Below are 21,368 nucleotides of genomic sequence, written 5' to 3'. Positions count from 1 at the left end.
GTAGGAAAGAGGGAAACAAAAAAGATGCCATCTGTAGTGACAAGATGGGAAGAAGTGAAAGCGGAATGGGGTGGCAGTGATATGAGGGGGTGCTGGGGAGAATGGCAGAGGACGGGTCATATAGAGCCTTGAGGTCATAAGGACGAGAGGAAGGCAAGAGAGGCTTTAGCAGGGTGGTAACTTGATCTGATTTACACCGTTAACACCTCACTCTGATGGCGGGGAATGTATCATGGGGAAGAGGGAGAGATAGCAGAGAGATCCTATAGCCCCCTCAAGAACTTACGTGGTTTGGACAACAGGGTTGGGGTGAAGAAGACAGGTTCTGAACATGGTTTGTCAAAAGAGCAGACGAGGCTGGCTGATGAATCGTGCTGGTGCAGGGATGACAGAAAGGGAAAGGATCAAGACTGAATCAAGGCTTTGCTTGAAGTAGTGGGTGGTTGTACCATTGACAGAGCTGAGGAAATCCCCGATTAAGAAAAATAAATGTAACGTAGGTTGTATTAGGTGCTGAGAAGGAAAAGAGGAGGGTGCTAGGAAAATTTTTTTGGAGAATTCTCAACCCAAGATGACTGTCCCCAGGTGTGATGTCCTGGTACGTGGTTGGGGGAAGGTGCACTTTTCACCCCCAGCGCAACGGTCATGGGCAATGAACCTCTGCTAAGAGCTTCTAGAGAAAGGATTGTGCCAGGCGCATCACCAAGGCCCATGCTGCAGCTGCTGCTGTATCTGGAAATCTGGTAATGCTAACCTCAGAGGGGATTCAATTGGTTTGGCACAATTACATCTCCATTGGTCTAATCCAATTTCATCAATTTATGGCCAGTTTTTTTTCTTCTGTTCCTCAGCCTTTTCTCTCCTTTGTTAATTTTCCCCTAGAAGCCAGCCAGACAGACAACGTCTCCTCCTTCTGGGTCTCAGGTATGCAAAAATACGCCGCATCAGTCCTCTTTAAAGCAGCCCAGGGCCCCTGTCACCCTCTCCTAGAGGTTCTGGTGGGAGACCCTTTTAGATGAGCCAGTGGGGACAGAGACGTGGGAGGCAGAAGGATGTTACCCGAGGCCTGGCATCTCCCCCCAGGCAAGACTGCATGGCCTTCCCAGCATTTCCTGTGCAGCTCGTACAGGCACTTCCGAGCTGGTCCTGGAGCCAGCCGCCTGCTCAGATCCAGACTGGGAATTAAAATTATTCCCCAAATGCCAACTCAACCTTTGGCTGCCTCTTCACCAGGAGTCCTCGACCCTCCAAGCAAAGGGACCCAACATTATGAAGTTTTTAGTGTACTGGACCCTCTGCTGGGTGTCCTGACACTGATTCCTGCCTCAGCATTGGGAAACTGGTATTCCTAGTTCCATTTTTTAATGGTGAACACTTGGGTTCAGAGAAGCAAATTAATTTATTCTTGCCGACAAGTGGAAAGAGTAGAGTCCAGGCCAAGGCCTATACCCCCCTTACGGCCTGCTCCTTCACAACCTTCCGGACGCCTGTTGGACCCCATCTTTGCTTTGCCCACCCCACCCACTGGACTTTTGCGATGATGTTCTCAGTCTTAGTGCTACCCACGGCTCCGACCTCATACCCTCTGGGTGCCCGGCAGCGAGCATTGCAGTCAGTGCTAAGCCCTGGAGTCAATCTCTTTGTCATTCCTAGCGGTCTTCCTCTTGTCTCCTCCGTCTTGACCGGCGCAGCATAGGGGAGACTTGGCAACATGGGTCGGGGAAGGACGAAAATAATGGTGGCAATACCCATCACTGAAAATGGGGACAGCTATTGGGAGTCTGGTGGGCATATGGATGGACAAGAACCAGAAAACAGTGGCTTTGGCTGGAGGGTATACCATTCAGCAGAGTCATAAGACCTACACATCAAAAAGAGAAAAAGACACAGAGAGAGAAGGAAAACAAGCAAACATAAACAACTCACGATGAACTCTAAGATCTTTACTGTTCCTCAACTCTTCTTTTCTTTCTTTTTTGTTTTTCAGGTTTAATGAATTACGTGGGGACACTGGCCATATAAAAACACAAGCAGGCACTCAGTCTCGGACCAGTCAACCACGGAGTTGGAATTCAGGTCTGACCCAGGACCACGGGTTCCAAGGCGAGAGACTCTGGGGCACCTGCACGCACTCTCCAGGTAGACTGGCCTTGTTGCTTTTCACAGCAATCAGTATTCATAATAGGACAGGGGCTATATTTCAGTCCCCCACCCCCAGTCTCATGTATTTATGATACTTGGTAAGATCAGCTTTGGTCCTGATATTGTATCATCAAACAGGTCATTACGGTCTATATTAATCCAGGTGAGGATTTTTTTTATTTTAAGGCAGGAAACTGAAAATAGAAACAGGGTGGACTGATACATTCTTTCTTGCTCTTTTTTTTTTTAAGTTTATGTATTTATTCTGAGAGAGAGAAAGGGGGAGGGAGGGGCAGAGAGAGAGAGAGAGAGAGAGAGACTGGGAAAGACAGAATCCCAAGCAGGCTCCATGCTGTCAGCGTGGGGCATGATGTAGGGCTCGAACACACATGAGATCATGACCTGAGCCAAAATCAAGAGTCAGACACTAAAGACACTTACCCAACCCAGGCGCCTCTCTTGGTCTTGACAGTGGTGCTTGTTCAAGAAGGGTGCAAGGGAAACCCAGCCCTGCCTTTGAGAAAGGGGTCGACTTCTGGGAACACACAGTGGGTAGTTTTTTGTCATTCCCCTGAGAGGCTGTGAGTCCGGGTTCCACACGGCTCTGCCCTCAGCAGTCACCCACAGAAGCAGCGAAGACACCGCCCCCCCGACCCTGAGCCAGTCATGCTCCATATCCCCTCCTTCTCTCTCTTTGGTGTGTGGGGGAGTAGGGGGAAGGAATGATATGGAGGGACTTGGGGGCAAGGAGGGGCTTTAAATGGTCGCATGGGATTCTGGCTTGTCTGTGAGGTAGTACTGAATTTCCAGAGAGGTCATTGTAAATGAGACTTGAGTTATTAATGTTATTGGCTCCAGAAATCAAAAAAAAAAGGGGAGGGAGGCAAGAGGATGAGCAAGTGATGAGGAGCATGTGAGCATGAGGGGTTGCAGTGAGGCCAGGTGGTGTTAGCACAGAGTGAGGTCAAGGCCAACTCTGGGCATCCCTTCAGATAGCCTGGGAGTCCATGGACCTGCCTGCTTTGGGGAACCGTAGATCTGGCTCCCCATCACACGAATTTAGCCTGAACTCCAGGCCTGGGATACGTGAGAAGCAAGTGGGCAGAGCTGAGATGGCCCTTCACCCCGGATCTGCCAGGTCAGGGTCATACCGTGTGCGGTTCTCAGTCCCGTGGAGCCCAGGTGAGGATGGGCGAGCCGGAGGCACCCACGCTCTGCCTCAACCACTCCACCCATCACCACCTGGCCAGGGTGGGGAAGAAAAGTTTCTCCCCCAGATAAGGGGAGAAGAGACACCTCTCCATATTCTAGTAGAGATTCTATGTAGGAGCGAGGGGAAGCAGGAAAATCTCCCTGTACCTCCAGGCTCTTGTGGCCAAGAAAATCATTTTGATGGTGGGGCCTCCAAAATCACAGCGACGACCTGCTGTAGGAGGGAGGTGCCACCTCCAGCCCAAGCCCCAGAAAAGGCCCTGGGGTAGCGATTCTGGATACAATCCACCCACTTCAAGTATGCCATGGTGGTTGGCTTAGTATGTTCACCAAGCTGTGCAACTCTCACCACGTCAATGTTAGAGCATCGTCATCCCCACAGAAAGAAAGTCCATAGTCAATGTTGGAACATCGTCATCCCCACAGAAAGTCCATACCCATTGGCAGCCATTCCTCTCCACCTGCTACCCTGCAACTCCCAATCCGACTTTCTCTCTCCACAGATTTGCCAACTGTAGACATTTGTACAAGCACAATGCTTTCAAGGTTCTTCCTTGTTGTAGCATGCATTAGTACTTCCCTCCTTTCTTATGGCCGAACAATATTTCATTGGATGGCTGTGCCCTGTTTCTCTTATGGATTCATTGGTTGAGTGACACCTGGGTTGTCTCCACTTTCTGGCTACTGTGTGTGACGAACGCTGGTATAAACATTCGTGTGCAAGTTTTCATGGATGCGGTGTATTTTCCCTTTAATCCCCATGACAACAAATGGGCATCATAATCCTGATTTAGTAGGAAAAGCCACAGCTCAGAGAGGTGAAGCGACAACTTTGGAGACAGAGAAGCTTCTTTCGATTTGGTCTGATCATGACAGGAGGACAAGTAAGAGGAAATAAGGTGGGGCTCCACCTCGCCTTTCCAGGTCATTATACACACCATTGAGTAAAAAGAAATGGCAGGAATGAGAGAAAGTGCGTCAGCAGGTCTGCTGTGGGCTCCACTGGCCTTCTTTTGGGAGGCAGGTCTCGATGACAGCCTCACGCTTGCCCTGCCCTGGCACGGTTCTAAGGTCTGGGAAACGTCCCCCCTTTCCCAATCGCCTCCTTGTTTCAGTGGCAGACGAGGAGCAGTCAAGAGTGGCTCAAACAACTGCTGGGGTAGCGCGTTAGGCTTGTGAGGACTCAGGTGGGACGTCTGTGCGGCAGTGCCCATTTTGAGAAGGTTCCTGAGGTGAGCTCTGCCCGGTCCCGGGAAGAGCCCCAAAGAGAGGAACTCAGCATGGGCCCAGGGGTGGCTCTATGGCATGGAACAAAAGGGTCACAGAGGCTGCTGGCTCTGCTTGTCTCTGCCCCCAGGGCTTTCCCAGAAAGTACCCGGACCTGGGAGTGTGGGTGACGTGCCGCCCCATTAATGTAGCTCCGATGGCTAGTTGGAACCCAAGCCAAAGCTGGTAATCATTGACCCTCAGAGGCTCCCTGGGGCACAGCAGTAGAGTTAACAGGAACACTGGCTCTCTGGCTAATCCCCTGCTCTGTGGTTTATCCTAGAGGCTTGCCCTTCTCATCACCTTTCTAGGACGCATGATGTTCTTGTAGCCTGGACCCTGGTGTAGAGAAGCCCAGCATTAAAGGCATTGCAGATGATGACGCGACTGGGTCTGTCAATCTGCCGGCTGTAACTTGAAAGGAAATTAGTGTTGAGATGCTAGCACTGCGGGTGTGAACAACTTGATCCCTTTCCATAGCACAGTGTCGTCCAAGCCCTTTCCAGCCATTTGCAAGATTGATACGAATGGCCCCATTTCTTTGATGAGGAAATTGACACACCGAGAGGTTAGGCAGTACCCAGGGTTCGAGCTAGTAAGTGACCAACACCAGATCCAAACCCCACATACTGACTTCTTAAATCCTTCCTGGGAGTCACTTGATGCAGCTCTGATAGGGAAACAAACATAAGCTAGAATGTGAGACCAGAAGGCATCCCAAGTTCCCTCCAAACTCAAGAACCTGGTGTTCTTTTTTTTTTTTTTAAGTTTTTTTTTTTTTAATGTTTGTTTATTTTTGAGAGAGAGAGACAGAGCACAAGCAGGGGAGCAGAAGAGAGAGAGAGGGAGACAGGATCCGAAGCAGGCTCCAGGCTTCGAGCTGTCAGCACGGAACCCGGCGCAGGGCTTGAACTCACAAACCGCAAGATTGTTACCTAAGCCGAAGTTGGACACTTAACGGACTGAACAACCCAGGCGCCCCCAAGAACATGGTGTTCTGTCTCTTGTCTTTTGCATGTCTATCAGAGCTGGGTTATACCAACATGATACCCTTTACCTTGGGGACAGCATCATGAATTCTAGTCCCCAAGTGCCATTACTCAGGTATTAGTTGAATTAGTCCCCTAATTTTAAATTGCCATTTGGAATTCTATATGTTTTCTTAAAAACAAAGTGCACTTTCTTGCTGCAGATGCTCAGGAAAGTATGTTCAGAGCCTACAGACCACACGGAATTTATTCGTTTCTGGGCTGGAAAGACAGTTGATGTAATTAAACCGCAGGGAACTAAAAGGGTCAGATTAATGAGAGAATTCCCACACTAATAACAGTGTGGGATGAAAAGATGAAATTTAAGAATTATTTCATTCTGGATGTGTCTAGTTTGCAGAAAAACACACTCCTCCCAACACATCCCTTTACAAGATAAACATGTGAGAGGGTGATTATTTTATTTGCCAAAATCATTCTTCACTTTATAAATTATTCTGTGAAGGATTCCTTTAAATATCTAATATCCTAATGCATATGTGATACGACTTACTGTATATAAGCGATTTCTGTTCTCATACCATCTTCCGAGAACACCATAGAATTGGTTCCAGGATAAGATTACCTGTCAAGACATGGACAGAGACATTTGCCCTGTCATGGAGTTCTTTTGAATCCTAATGAGGCTAAAAAGGCCATGAGACTAGAAACGTCTTTGGATTGTTGTGTGAATTCAGTTTTCTGTCACAGGTTCACTAGAAACTGGATTCAACAGGTAATGTAGCAGCACTCAAGAGGTCTGGCCTGCGTGCACAGGAGGGGTCTTAGAACCGATCCATCTGCCCATTCCTTTGTGGCGAAGTCCCATCTGTTCCTGGGACAGACGGACCCAGGAGTCTCTAGGGATCTGTCCTCTCTCTCCAGACGATAACCATATTTGCTGTGTTTCACTAGGTGTCTTCCCTACTGTGATTTCACCCCAATCCGGAGTGCGTCCCGATAGAGGCAGGTCGGCATATTCCACGCCCAAACCCGGGCCAGCTCTGTTGGCCACGGCAGGTTTCAGTTATACGTGAAGCTTTGAAAATCGTCTCCTTGCACCTCTTCACACAGAGGCAGGTGGCATGGACTTCTCTGTGAACAAGCCAGCGAACCACCCAGGCTAGAAGAAACCAGATAAGGGTTTGGTTATGAGGAGCGTGAGGCCACAAGGCCGGATCATCTGCCCTGTCCTGGTGCTGTGGAGACGGAGTCCCGCCATTAGAGAGTGGCATTAGGCTCTATTACCCTCCCCACATCCCCTTCTGGAAAGTAAGCACTTTGAGCCATTCACACCTCACTGTATTGATTAATCTCCTTGGCAAATACTTACTGAGCATCTACTGTAGGCTGGCACTGAGCCAGGAGGCACTGGGGATATAGCAGGAGAGGAGATGGAGGGGGTCACTGCCTCCAAAGCAGCATAAAAGTAAACGCGTAGGTTAAAATGACTGTAAATACTACCCCCAAAAGTCAAGAGTGCAATCAACTACCGCAAGGGGGAGGGAACCTGATTTAAATGGGGAGGGGCTTGGCCAGGGACTCTTCCCTCTTTGAGAGACGGACATTTATGTTTCTTTCTGAAACCAGGTAGTCAGTCTGGGGTTCGGAGGAGGGAGAGCAGAGAGCCAGGTGCTCCCAGCAGGGGAAACGGCACATGAGGCCAGATCAGAAAGGTGAAGTGACTTGCCCCCATTTCTGTAGTTGGTGTGAGGCAGAGCCGGCTGCCCAATGTCTCCTCCTGTGTCTGTATCCCCGGCTGTTGCCGAGGCGTGCCCGTGGCGCTCAGTGAGTGTCGTTGAACTGACCGACTCCGAGGCCAGGGTGCCTGGCCCTCCTGCTCGAGCAGTGAGGACCCAAGGTTCGACTCACCATCACTGGCAGATTCTCCTCTTCCAGCGGGGAGGAAGCTCCCCAGCCTCCCTCACTAGCCATCACTCCCAACGAACCTCTGACCACGGAAGATGAAATGGCCCCACCCTGTGGAGATCCAGAAATATCTCCGGGTGGAAGATGGCATTGCCGTAACTTCAGGCCACCGCCTACAATTAGCTCAAGCTAGGACAATCTAGAGATTAGGACAATCTCTAGAAGCTTCCAAAGAAAGTGCGATGCTTGACAACAGATCTTCAGCAGCTTCCACGGTTGTGTCCTAATCACTTTGGCATCATGACCTTTCTGAACTCCATCTGGCGTTATGAGGTCCTTCTGGTGACATTGGGGTGCGAGGCCTTCTCCCCCAACATGCACTCTCAAATCCAATCCAGTTGAGCCTGGACCTTCTCCATGGGGGCCCCCATGGTGTCGCACATACTCTGCCTCCCTCAACTTTTCTGGTGCTTTGGCCCATGCTCTTTCTTGTCCCTGGAAACCTGTCCCCAGTCTGCCAATCCAAACCTTCAGGTTTTGTGTCTTCCAAAAAGGTTTTGTCTCTTGCTGGTTCTTACCTTCTATGTGCTTTCTGCATTAGGCAAGGAAACGTGTGGAAAATCACCATGCCTGGTGCAAAGTAAGTAGGTGCCGAATAAATGCGTGCCTTCCCTCTGCCTTGTTCAGTAACTATTTTGAGTATGCCACTGGGCTTAAAAGCAAGGGCTTCTCAATCAGGCAGAGCTATGTTCTTCTAATCTTTGCTCTTTGGGCTTTTTGCTTTGTGACCTTGTGGAAACTTGCTTAACTTCTCTGAACCTCAGTTGCCCATCTCGTAGGGTTATGATAAGAATCAAATAGTAACATGTACGTAAAAGATTTCTCTCTTGTGCCGGCGCCGACATTGTAGGCTTTCTGGGCCCCACAGTTTCACGGCTCCAACGGGGCACCCTCTGCATCATGCTCTAGAGGGCGCTGTTCACACAGAATGCAGGAGAGGCCGTCAACAGGATCCGAAAGCCCTCCATGATGTCTTAATAGCCATTTCCCACTCCCTCTCGGGAGACTTTTCTCAGCCCTAGTCTTTCTCTTCATTCAGTTTGAGCTGTGCAGCTTCGTTTTCACCTTGACTTCCTCTGTTAGCTGTGGCTCAGTCCCCTCATACCCAATGCCTTCTTGGTAAAGAGCTGAAATCTGTGAAGTTTAGAAGAATTCTTAGAAAAACCTCCGGCACAGAAACCAAGTAGATCCACCTGTGTGGCTGTGTGTTTCTCTTATCTTCTAGTGCTTTCTCACTCTGCTGTCGCCACTCCTCGCAGCCCCCAGGGGTGCGTTGCTCTCTCTTCCAAACTGTGAGCCAGGCAGAGATGAAGTGCCTCCTTTTGGTCCTTCTCTGCAGAGCTGAGACATGCTGACATTTCCTAAATACCTGAAGTTGCAATGACAAAGAACAACAAGGAAGCAGTATTGAAAGTACACACAGAATAAGCGTCCAGCTTCCAAAGCATAGGTTTCCGACTCCAAGGCAAATGCACACCGTCACCAGAGACTGGTAAGACCCGCAGACGTCTTGCTTGTGTCCAGCTTCACTAGCTCCCGGGCTGACTGGATTAGTGGGAACGTCACACCTCTTGACACTTGCTGCTGGGACCCAATCCAGATGCCATGAAAAAATACAGGTTTTTGCGGTGAGAGTGTCAGGATCTTAGGACGACCAATTGTCGTGGTGAATAAGATAGCTAGATAGAATTTAAAAGCTGCACCTGAAACTTTTAACTCCTTTTAATGACTTTGGGTATTTCAATTTGGTTATTTCCTTGATTCTGCACATCCGGATACAAAAGCAAACAAATGTGTAAAGTGACCATATGGCTTGTAAAATGGCTCTATGACTTCTTAGCTATACCTTTTCTTCTGTGCACTTTTCTGTCCTTTGGTGGTGTCAGCGCCTTCCAGCCGAAGAGTGCCAGGAACATCCCTGTAGTTGAACAAGCTGGTTTTTTGCAACTAGTGAGAACACAGACCATGAATTGTGGGAAGCCTCGTGCAGTGTTAGAAAGTACTTAAATAGGGGGCACCTGCATGGCTCAGTCGATTAAGCGTCTGACTTCGGCTCAGGTCATGACCTCACAGTTTGTGAGTCCAGGCCCCACGTCGAGCTCACTGCTCTCCGTGCAGAGCCTGCTTTGGACCCTCTGTCCCCTTCTCTATCTGCCCTCCCCCACCTCGCACATGCTCTCTCTCTCTCTCTCAAAAATAAACATTAAAAATTTAAAAAAAAAAAAGAAGAAAATACTTAAATAAGATATAGGCTAGTTTAAGCAATTTGGGGAAGATTTAAAGAAGTAACACTTTGCTCTGGGTTAGATGCCAGGAACTCAGAGTAATGTTATGGTTGAATATGTCAGTAAATCTTATCATCTAGAAGCGGGGGGTGGGGGGGAAGACGGGTGTGCGGCCCGAGTTGTTATTGGTGAAGAAGCAGTGATCACTTCTATTAGCCAGGACTAGGGGGATTAGGGTCATTTTTGTGGTTTGGACAATGTTCAGACATGATTACGGAGTCGCCCTGTGTGATGCTGATGTTTCGAGAAACTGTTTGCGTTCACCCGAACACAGAGCCCTCGCTGGGAGAGCCAGGACCTAGCTCCCAGAAGCCAGGGCTGCTCTCCTCCTTTGCAGTGGGCATATGTGCACGTATTCAGTAATACGATCAAGTCCTAGTCGAGGTCTGTGGTGGGAGAAGGACAGCGCCACCCCCGGTACCACTCTTGGGGGTATCTGGGTAGGCTTGTTAAGAATAATTCTCATTCCTTCTATTCTCTTTCCACCTCTGCAAGGTAAGGCTTCTGCCCTGGCTATAGACAAATCCTTCATTCATTCATTCATTCATTCATTTAAGTTTAGAGAGAGAAAGAGAGAGTGCAAACAAGGGAGAGGGGCAGAGAGAGAGAGAGAGAGAGAAAATCCCAAGCTGGCTCCGCACTCAGCGCAGAGCTCGATGTGGGGCTCGATCCCACATCATGACCCTGCAATCGTGACCTGAGCCCAAATCAAGAGTCAGACACTCAACCAACTGAGCCACCTAGGCACCTCAGACAAATCCTTTATAAAAGCATGTTCGCTATTCCCAGGTTTTCGGTTCCACGCGGGAAGATGGACTCTGGAGCCAGTACAGTTCACAGGCATTGCTGCATTGGCCGAACCTTTGTCTCTTTCCTGGAAGCCTTTGCCTTCCCCTGGCTGCTGTCTCTAATATAGCCCATTTTAACTCCACACAGCGTAGACTTCGTGTGGCCTGGGTCAGTGACACCTCGTTAAACTGTTACACACATTTACATTTGTAGACTAATAGTAACAGTTCTTACTATTTATTGCCTAACCGCTGCGTTCTGGAAACTTTAGAACTCTATGTATGCGATGACATTTAAAACGCACTGCAACCTTTGAAAGTATATTTTAGCAGCCATTTCAGAAGTGAGGAAACTGAGGCTCAGAAAGACTAAGTGGCTTTCTCAGGTCACCTGGTCATTAAGTGGCAGAGCTGGGATTCAGTCCATGTCTGTGTTTACCCAAGCTGGAGTTCCTTCCACCTGTCACGCTGCCTTTGGTTATCACCTGTGCCGGGAACATCCTGGACCAGGTTCTCCCATCCTTTCTTGGTCCCCATGCCTGGCACACCTCTGCAGTTATTCAGATAATGCTACTGGACCAGCTGGCTCCAGAAATGTCTACAGAACACGGTGTCCTTTATGAGAGCACTGATACCCTCAGATCTTGTGGTCCCCTGGCTCTTGTTCCCACACTCTTTTCGTTGGAAGGAACCAGGCACCCAGGAAGGCTTGTGCTGCATTCTCACCCTGGACACAAGCAGACTTACGGCTTCACGGTGGGCAGGGTCTGGGAGGACCTTTACCCCAAAGGAAAGGTGAGGTGTCCCTGAAGAGCACTCCTTAAAAAAAAATTATTGATTTATTTTGATAGAGACAGAGACAGAGAGACAGAGAGATCACAAGCAGGGGAGGGGCAGAGAGAGAGAGGGAGAGAGAAAAAGAGAGAGAGACAGAGAATCCCAAGCAGCCTCCACGCTCTCAGCACAGAGCTCGACGGGAGGCTGAATCTCAGGAACCATGAGATCATGACCGGAGCTGAAATCGAAAGTGGGACGCTTAACTGACAGAGCTACCCAGGCGCCCGCTGAAGTGCATTCCCGAGTCCAGCCTGGAATGTTGAGGTTCAGGTATCCTTCTATATGCCATGAGGCCAGGAGGATTGGTTTGTACCGGCGTGCCAAGGTCTATTTGAGAAGAGCCCACGTTGACCCCAAGTGAGCTGCCTGATGGTGCTGACAGACATCAGCAGTAACCCTTCCTGGAATTATGGAACGAAAGGGAAACCACCCTCTGTCTCCAATAGGTTCTGCATAGGAAAGGGGTAGTCCGGGAGCTAGATGATTCAGTCAGGGCCCTGAGTGTTTGCAGACCCAGCTGGGTGGCTATCCTACAATAGCTTGAGATCACTTTCATAGAAAACAGGAAGTTCTCTGTAGTAGCGGTTAAGTGCAACATACCTTAGCAAAGGTGTGTGGAAGAGTGTTTAGGTTTGATGTCCAACCTGTTGGGTCTCCTCTTTGGTGGCTGCTTTAAACCCCTGTCCTCAGCCCTTTCAGAGCAGCAAACACACCACACTGCGATTATTCAATCAATCTGTGAGCAACTTGAGAGCAGGGACTGTTGTCATTAACTCTTCTGTTTCCTAGCAGAGCACCTGATACATAGCACACGTTCAATAAATGGAGCGTTTGCTTGATTATGTTAACGAAGGAGGCTGCGACTTTGTCCCATAATGCCACTCTGCACCTCACTCTCATAGGTCCTCAGCAATGTTTGTTGATTCAGTTGACTCTTGGCTTAAACAAAGCAGTAAATTCTCACGGACACTTGAATTTCTCCTCCACTGCCGTTGCAAAGGAACTACAGAAAATCATTTGACTTCCGCTCTCAGGACCCATAACTCATAAGTCCTACCTCTAACATAAAACCTCGCTTCTCAGAAACGTTCCTCGGTGGGATTAAGGCGGTGAGAGGTTTGATGAAAAGGCAGACTAGAGTAAATGTTTTATCATTTCTCTTTAGGAATGATGACCTTTGTGATTCAAGTAGGAGGCAGTGAAAGCAAAGTTTTGCTCTCCCCCCTCTGATATTGTGGCTGCCAAAATGCGCGGGGGCGGGGGTGGGGGGAGACAAGGAGGTGGTGTGAAAAGTCCCCTAGGAAGCTCCAGGTCCTTACTGGCTTGTTCTCAGGTGGACCCCTCCAAAAGAACGGCTTCTGTATCCATTCTTGGAATGTCACTAAGGAGCGCACACCGTGGGTACCTTGCTTAAGGTGACCGGAGTTTGGGTTGGTGTGGGTACCGCATGCAAATGGATTGGGCACTTTTATGGACAAAAAAGAGATCTGGGAGGAAAAGATGGTTATTTCCAGGAATTTGAAGGGCTCTTAAACAGAAGAGACTTCAGACTTATTTGGTGTTATGGTGAGTTGTCACTGAAGCGGAACTAGACCAGTGGTCTTCGTAACGGTTAGCCATCCCGGTTTACAATGAAAGTATCTCTCGTGGCGCTCCACCAGTGAGTGCGTGGACCCTTGCTTGCCTTTCCCGGCACCTCTTTCCATCCCTCCACGCTCTCTTTCTTCTGTTGCTTCTTCCAGGGCCACACACAATTACAGTGCAGTTGGTTAGTACTACACCCACAGGTATGTCTCCTCTAAAACATCCCAGAGGGGGACCCATAGAGCCAATCCACTGGTTTTATGCGTGGGTTGATGAATTTCTTTATCACCGCTCAACAAATACTTATAGTTCCTACCACATGCGAGTCTAACACCATGCTCAGGCCTTGCCCAGGAGAGCATGTCTCTGCCTCTCAGATAAAAAGCTGCCCAGAGCATTCCCACGGTTTCTCATCGTGGCATCTCCCACCCCCACGCTTGACTGGAAGCTTCTTCACAGTGACAAAGACTGCCCGTTTGGTAAACGATCGTGTGCGTCTCTAATGTCCAGCACAGAGCCTGGCATAGCAACACAACATTGTTGAATGATGATAGATAAAGACATTAATGTATGCAAAAAGGCAACGAGTCTTCTGTCAGTTGAAAGATTTTGCAGAGGCTGACTACCCATCCAATAGAGATCTTTTAGAAAAGTTGTTCCTCTTGGGCACATACGCACCACCCCACCCCACATCGTAATTGCTGACTTACTGAGCTCACTTCCCCATTTGACTGTGAGCCCCTCGAGAATGGGAACAGAGTCCTATTTGTTTTTGAAACCCTACACAGTAAACATAGCCCCAACGTTTGGAAAGTGTACAAAAAGTCTATTTTCTGAGAATGGACTCTTTACAGAACAAGCATACTGGAGCCCTGAAGGGAAAAAAAATGGCAATAATATAATTCACCTGCCCTACCAGGCCACTAAGAGTACCTTGGTAAATATTAGCCAATGCACGGCCCTTTGCTTGCTGTTAAGATTTACTGATTTCAACAGAAAGTAACTTAAAACTGTACATGTTATACAACCCAGACACCAGGGCCGATCTCTAACCACCCAATAGTACGACAAATACATATTGGCTCTGTCTGTGGTTAGGTTAAATGCCATTGTCTAAGCAAAGTAGGCTATGTGCTGAGTATAATGGGTCTGCCATGTGAATGATGGGTTTGGTCAAGGGGTGGATTTGTCCTGTATTCTTACATTCTCCGGGTATAATTCTTCTCACTCTTTGAATAAATAAACCAAAAGCATTGGCTCACTTAGTACATGTAAAAAGTACGTTCAGTAAATGCCAGATTTTATGAAATAAGTCCGACAATAAAGGCCGCTTTTAAATCTGTTTCTTACCTGACAGGGACTATTGTATAGAGAGATTATCTTGGTGTCTTGTTTCTTCCTGGTGTCTCTTACTTTCATCTTACAAATATGTACTGATCTAAGTCTACATATTCACGTGTATCTTTGCAAACACTTGGAAATCTCAGTATCTCAGTGTGTTTCAGAGAATAGGCTGAGAGATTGACGATAACTAATTCTTTCTGGTGGAAAGCTAATAGGCATGACCTATGAGAAACAGTAAGAGAGCTATATGGAGCGTGGCAAAGGAGAGGAGGAAAATGCTGGAACTCAATCCATGCCTGCTGCCCAGAGACCTTAGCTGGGGGTTTGTCATGTCTTAGCATGACGGTATTCAAGCCATGTGAGGTCTGAAAAAAAAAATACATACCCAGCTTGGGGCTTAGTCTGAGAACAACCAATTGCCTTGGTTTAAACCACACAACCCCACTATCAAATTAAGCGTTTTCAAGCTAATACAAATTAGCATCAGTCCACTGACCAATGCCTGAAATAAATTAGGCTGAGTCTAAAAGAAATCAGCCTGCATACAGAGGGCAACTCTCAAGGCCACTTCCTTGCTTTCCCCAGGCATGGAAGCTCCGGTTTGGAATATGCTTAGGATGCTGGTAAGTGCAGATGGTCTGGGGGAAAGCTTTATAAGCTGACATTTTTGTTTGAGCTCTTTAAAAAGCCAGGAAGATATTTTATTAGCCATGCAGGCATGGAAACCCAAACGGATCCAAGAGATAAATCAGAGGGCACTTGCTCCCTTTACGGAAATGTTCTTTATCAAAATGAAACGAACTTGAGACTGGAAGAGAACAGTCGTGAGGAAGGAAAACTCAGAAGTTGCGTTTTTGGAGCCATCTCTGGAAATGCAATGCGTGATGGAAAGAATGTGGATTCACTTGATAAATGTTGGCTTGGGAATTTAGCATTTTAGGTGACATCCACTCTATGAAGAGCTTTTAAAACAGTGAGAGCTTCCATGAACCCAGGAAAGGGAGAAGTCCCCAGTGAATGTAAGCCAGGTTAAACTATGTGTGTGCAGAGAAAGGAGAGAGACTGGGGAGGGGGTAGACTCTTCTTCTTCAGTGTGTCTCACCTGGGACCAACCCTAAGAGTCTTTGGGGACTTGAGGTCAATGAGGGTTGGGTGGGATGTCGGCAGGGCCCTCTGAGTGTGTGCATTGCTGTTTGCTCTCCTGGTAGCATTTTCTTTTTTTATATCTTTAGAACTTGTCCTCAAAATTTCAAATCACCACAGCTGTGGTTTTCTCTTCACTACTTCTACCTGGTGTTGGCTTCTTGTGTTTTCACCTGCTTTAAGGCTGTGAGCAAAACACTGTGGGATAGGACTTTTGTTTAAAATTTATCACTAAGTTGGTTTCGCTTCCCAGTTTGTATGAATAAACACATTTTTGAAGGGGGTTTTGAAATCTATTTTAGAAACATATTTGCATTTAATTAAAAATACCACGAAGACATTGCTAACCATGGTGGGCACACCTTGGGATGGGGGAGGGCACACCTAGGGGAGAGGGAGTCTAGTGTTGATGACCATGGGTTTCATCACCGTAGGCTGTTTAGGGGAAAATCCCTTCACTTTTTTTGCTATAAACTGAAAGTCACAATAATGTCATCAACAAGAAACCATTGATCAGATAGTATTTTGAAGAGCTTAACCCATTCACTGAATTATTCCATTTATGTTTATTGAATAACTAGTAAGTGCCCATAGACTGTGCTGGTAGTTGGAAGAGAGGAGTGAATAAAGCATGATTCTAGCTTTATGGAGTATTATTGAAATCAGAGCTCCCTTCAACTTAGGAGCAGGGAAGGAAGTATGAGATATTGAGGTGACCGTCATACTATTCGTTTTAGGAATCTTGGCATACCGTGGAGAGAGACAGGAAACAGGTTTATAGCTCTATTGAGAAAACTTCTGAGATCATATGATAGGACTTGACCAAACCATATTGAGGAGCCCTGTTCTAAATAGTCTCAAGCATTAAAGGGGGGGAAAAAAAAGGAAGTTGACCAATATTTGTCTTAAAATGTTTGAGGCGTATCTGGCTTTAGAATATAAAAGGTAATAACTGAGATGCAGCCTGGGAGAGTCTCCTCTGGGCTGGAAGCAGGGAACCTTACGTTTTATGTTTTCAGTTGTCACCCTGCCACCGGTTAGTACAAGGCTTTAGATAGGTCCTTAAAATTTTCTGGATCTCAGTTCCTTCATTGGACAAATGAGAAAATTTAATTGGGTCAGGATTTCTTTTGATAGTGAGTAATAATAACAGTGTATAAGATGCTTTAGGTAGTATATTGATGAGCCTTTTTTATAGTTATTTGTTATCGTATATTACCAAAAATGTAAATAGTGCTTCCAGCGCCTGCTTTCACAGGTATTTTTGCTTAGCATAAGGCTAAGTTTATTAAAGGAGAAAGAGTATTGATTTAAAGAATGATATCAAATAAATCATAGTACAGGACATAATTGGTTATCACAAACATTTTTCAGTTTGTGTGCCACTGACTAAGGGCAGGAAACATTTGAATATATGCCCTTTAAGTTCCTTCCACTTGTATCTCTGTGTAATTATTTTTCTTCTTCATATTTAAGCACTACGGTGTCCTAGTGGAAAGTTTTTACCGAAAATAGTGTTGTGGTATCCAGAATAAACTGTTAGCTTTCCTAACTTGATCAGTAATTGAGATCCTTTTGAATGGTCTTTCATATATAGTTAGCTCTTTATGTGAGTCACCTAGTCCACTGCTGCTATAAACATAATTTTGTTTTGCTTTGTTTTGTTTTGTTTTTGATGTGTTTCAGATCAGAGTGCTGACAGAAAGAATGTTCAAACATCTTCGGAAATGGTTCGTCACTCACTTCTTTGGGCATTCTCGACAAAGAGCGAGGCTGGTCTCCAAAGATGGAAGGTGCAACATCGAGTTTGGCAACGTCGAGGCACAGTCGAGGTTCATATTCTTTGTGGACATCTGGACGACTGTGCTTGACCTCAAATGGAGATACAAAATGACCATCTTCATTACAGCCTTCTTGGGGAGTTGGTTCCTCTTTGGTCTTCTGTGGTATGCGGTAGCCTACATTCACAAAGATCTCCCTGAGTTCCATCCTTCTGTCAACCACACCCCCTGTGTGGAGAACATTAATGGCTTGACCTCAGCTTTTCTGTTTTCTCTGGAAACACAAGTGACCATTGGATATGGATTCAGGTGTGTGACAGAACAATGTGGCACTGCCATTTTTCTCCTTATCTTCCAGTCTATACTTGGAGTCATCATCAATTCTTTCATGTGTGGTGCCATTTTAGCCAAGATCTCCAGACCCAAAAAACGTGCCAAGACCATTACATTCAGCAAGCATGCAGTGATCAGTAAGCGGGGTGGGAAGCTCTGTCTCCTAATCCGAGTGGCTAATCTTAGGAAGAGCCTCCTTATTGGGAGTCACATATATGGAAAGCTTCTGAAGACCACCGTCACTCCTGAAGGAGAGACCATTATTCTGGACCAGATCAACATCAATTTTGTAGTTGACGCAGGGAACGAAAATTTATTCTTCATCTCCCCACTGACAATTTACCATGTCATTGATCCAAACAGCCCCTTCTTCCACATGGCAGCAGAAACCCTTCCCCAGCAAGACTTTGAATTAGTGGTGTTTTTAGATGGCACAGTGGAATCAACTAGTGCTACCTGCCAAGTCCGGACGTCCTACGTCCCAGAAGAGGTGCTCTGGGGCTACCGCTTTGCTCCCATAGTATCCAAGACAAAGGAAGGGAAATACCGAGTGGATTTCCATAACTTTAGCAAGACAGTGGAAGTGGAGACCCCTCACTGTGCCATGTGCCTTTATAATGAGAAAGATACTAGAGCCAGGATGAAGAGAGGCTATGACAATCCCAACTTCGTCTTATCAGAAGTCAATGAAACAGATGACACCAAAATGTGACAGTGGCTTTTCAACAGGAGTAATGGAAAGTCTTGAAGATACACGGTGACTAGAACTATGATGAAGTGATCGAAAATTTGAGGGTATGAAATTAAGACAAGAGCCTTCAACGTCTACCAGCACCACGCCCCTGAACTCCATAGCCATGATCTTACAGACATATAGCTCTACAAGGCACCTGCATTAGAACATGCAATATATTTCTAGAAAACTGCAATATGGAAGCCATAGGAATTCACTTGGAATCTTGAATATGATTATTTGAAATCATGCAATGTTGATAGAAACGGACAAAATCATCGACAGTTTCATGGACAGGACAAAAAAGATCTTAAAATTCTCTTTGAAGAAGTTATGAGCTTTAGATAGGATCAGAATTCTTATTTAGATTCTACTGATAAAAAATAAGCCACTTTTAACATTGGCTTTTGTCAAAGAAAAAAAAAAATCAGTCTCCTGAGGATGGAGAGAATGAACTAATCGAAGATGGCAAGAAAAGACTGATACTCAAAGAACAACTGAGGCTCTGAGCTTCTCCAGCCCTGGTTGTTGAGCTTTGGTCCTAGTCTGGGTCATGCTGTGTTTACTGAAGATCAAGGGGAGGCTGAGTCCACGGACTCTCCATCTCTATGTATCCAACGTGGGGAGGAGCGCTGAGCTCCATCCACTTTCTGGCCCCACCAGACACTGCAGCCCAAGTTCGGTTTGGGCCCAAACGATCTCACGTGGTACGTTTAGACAGAGGCTAAATCACCACTCTAGAATCTCAATGAACACCTTCCTGCAAGGAAGAATGCTTGATTTGAAAATGGTGATGTTATTTCTTCCAGTTTGTGTGAGGTGGGGTAAGGGGCTATGAATTGGGGTAAAAGAGTATTTCCTGATCTTCCAAGAAGGCAGTGAAGAGTTTGAAGGAGCAGCGTCAGGGTAGAAGGGACAGTACCGCCAATGCTTCTGAGAAAAAGAAAAAAGTATCTTGTGTTCTTCTGCCTCGAGTTTGTACCGAAATGCTGTTTCTAAAGGAGACGCGTGGGATGGGCTGTGACCCCACAGTGAAGAAAACACGAGGTCTCCCTTCCTCAAAGGGACCAACTGAACATAAAGACGGATCTGTAGAGAAAGATTTTACTGTGAATATCTCTTTCAGGGCTCCTCCTGCATTATTGTGAATATATTCTGGAAGGAATGGTACTCAAAGCTGCTTAGGAATCAAAACGTTCCCGGTGTGTTGATTGATCTATTAAATCTCTGAAACTGTGCGCGTGCTTTCCAAAAGTGTCAGTTACGGTGCATGAACTGTAACAGACCAACAGGTGACAGCCCTCTTGCTGAGGGTGGACTTTCTCCTGGGAGATGTGGGAGGGGTGGGGGAAGATGGCAAACAGGACCATATGTTGTCTCGACGCCAGCTCACCTCCGGGGGGAAGTGACCTTGGCTACAGACGTGCCTTTTCCTGTGCGGCTCCATCGAATCACTCCAATGTGTCTTGGCACATGAAGCGGCAGCTGTGGCAGTTTTCACCAAGGATGGTTCTGTTTTCCGGGGCCCGGGGATGAGTTTGATCAGATTCACACACACGCTTTGGTCCCTCTGACCAAGAGCAGTAAGAAGTCTGATGGGCTAAGAGTTGTGCACTTTGTCAGTGGCCGTAACACCAGACCTACACGGGAGATTACTCTGTGCCTGGAGGTATGCTGGCACCGCAATTTGATCTATTGACAAAGCTAAAGGAAATGAGGGAGCTAGAATTCTCTGCTGGCCACTGTCGTGAGGTTGTATGACTCCGTAGTCCCTTCATTAACCTGGGGGGGGGGTCAGAACACATTCCTTCCGGTCTGTTCTGCTCCGTTAGCAGCATGCTTGGGGATTGCCGGAAGTGAAATGATCTTATGCAATCTATTCCTTTAGACTGCTGAAGAGCTGAACCACTGGAGTCTTTGTGACTGGTGTCTCTTTCTGGGTTATTCGGGGGAATCCGTGCTTTCAAATATTCCTTTATTAGGATTAAGGCATTCTCCTATCTGGAGTCTCTTTCCACCTTTTTTTTTTTTTTTTAATGTTTATTTATTTTTGAGAGACAGAGAGCGGGGGAGGGGCAGAGAGAGAGGGAGGGAGAAGATCCGAAGCAGGCCCTGCACTGACAGCACAGAGCCTGATGTGGGACTCGAACCGATGAACCATGAGATCACGACCTGAGCCAAAGTCGGACGCTTAACTGACTGAGTCACCTAGGCACCCCTGGAGTCTCTTTCTTCATGCAAATCCCCCATGAACCTCTAGCAATCATTAATATACTTACATCCAGGAAAGCCCTGAGGAAATGAGGGCCCACAGGTACCTTTTAATAATCTTGAGGGGTGGCTGGAACCCCAAAACAGCATAAAACCCCTGGATGTTTAAAAAGAGGGGGAGGCCAAGGGCATAGGAGCTCAGTGAGTAAAGAAAACATATGGGAAATAGAAGGTTCCAGAAGGCTAACTTGCCTATGGGTTAATGCCAGTGCTAAAGGTAGGCTTTTTACTCCAGTGAGGTAACATGGTTCCCAGCAGGAGCTGACCACGTTAGTATTGCTTTTGTTCTAGGTGTGCCATGTTCTATTTACCGAATTATCAATCCATTCTAAAAGCAATTCGTCGCTGTGTATTCCTTTCAAGAAAAACTGCATCCGTGATGCTGTACCATATTCAAAGTTTTCCTGGTACTCACTTCCCTTGAAGTGCCTCATTTAGCTCTGTTGCTATGGGGGTTTTGGTTTGGAGAGTCTCAACTTGGCTTCGTCTTCCAGGGCTTAGGTGGACTCAATATTGCCAATATTCAGAGTTAAGGTTTGGGAGATGGTCTAAAAATGTATTCCACAAGAGAGAAATCGAAGAAGGAAGAGATGGGCTGTAAGCAGCCAAATCTAAGAAGTGAGAGGATTAGAGTGTCTGTTTCCACAGCTTATGGGTGGGTGACAGGACAGCAAAGAACTTTCCCGGTGCGC

General features: G+C 46.9%; 1 protein-coding gene across 1 annotated transcript in view; it reads left to right on the top strand.

Annotated features, from left to right (window-relative positions):
• The window catches only part of KCNJ1 (potassium inwardly rectifying channel subfamily J member 1), a 30,441-nt gene extending 10,026 nt beyond the window's left edge, over positions 1–20,415 (top strand). The window contains exons 2-3 of the mRNA XM_030333597.1: positions 1,988–2,139; positions 17,245–20,415. Of these exons, the coding sequence (XP_030189457.1) occupies positions 17,266–18,384 (1,119 nt within the window). The 5' untranslated portion in view covers positions 1,988–2,139; positions 17,245–17,265 and the 3' untranslated portion in view covers positions 18,385–20,415. The remainder of the gene's footprint in view (positions 1–1,987; positions 2,140–17,244) is intronic.
• The last annotated feature ends 953 nt before the right edge of the window (positions 20,416–21,368 follow it).

The sequence above is a fragment of the Lynx canadensis genome, chromosome D1 (genome assembly GCF_007474595.2).
Source record: "Lynx canadensis isolate LIC74 chromosome D1, mLynCan4.pri.v2, whole genome shotgun sequence".
In the NCBI taxonomy this organism is placed as follows: Eukaryota; Metazoa; Chordata; class Mammalia; order Carnivora; family Felidae; genus Lynx; species Lynx canadensis.
This window is presented reverse-complemented; position numbering and strand designations above follow the sequence as displayed.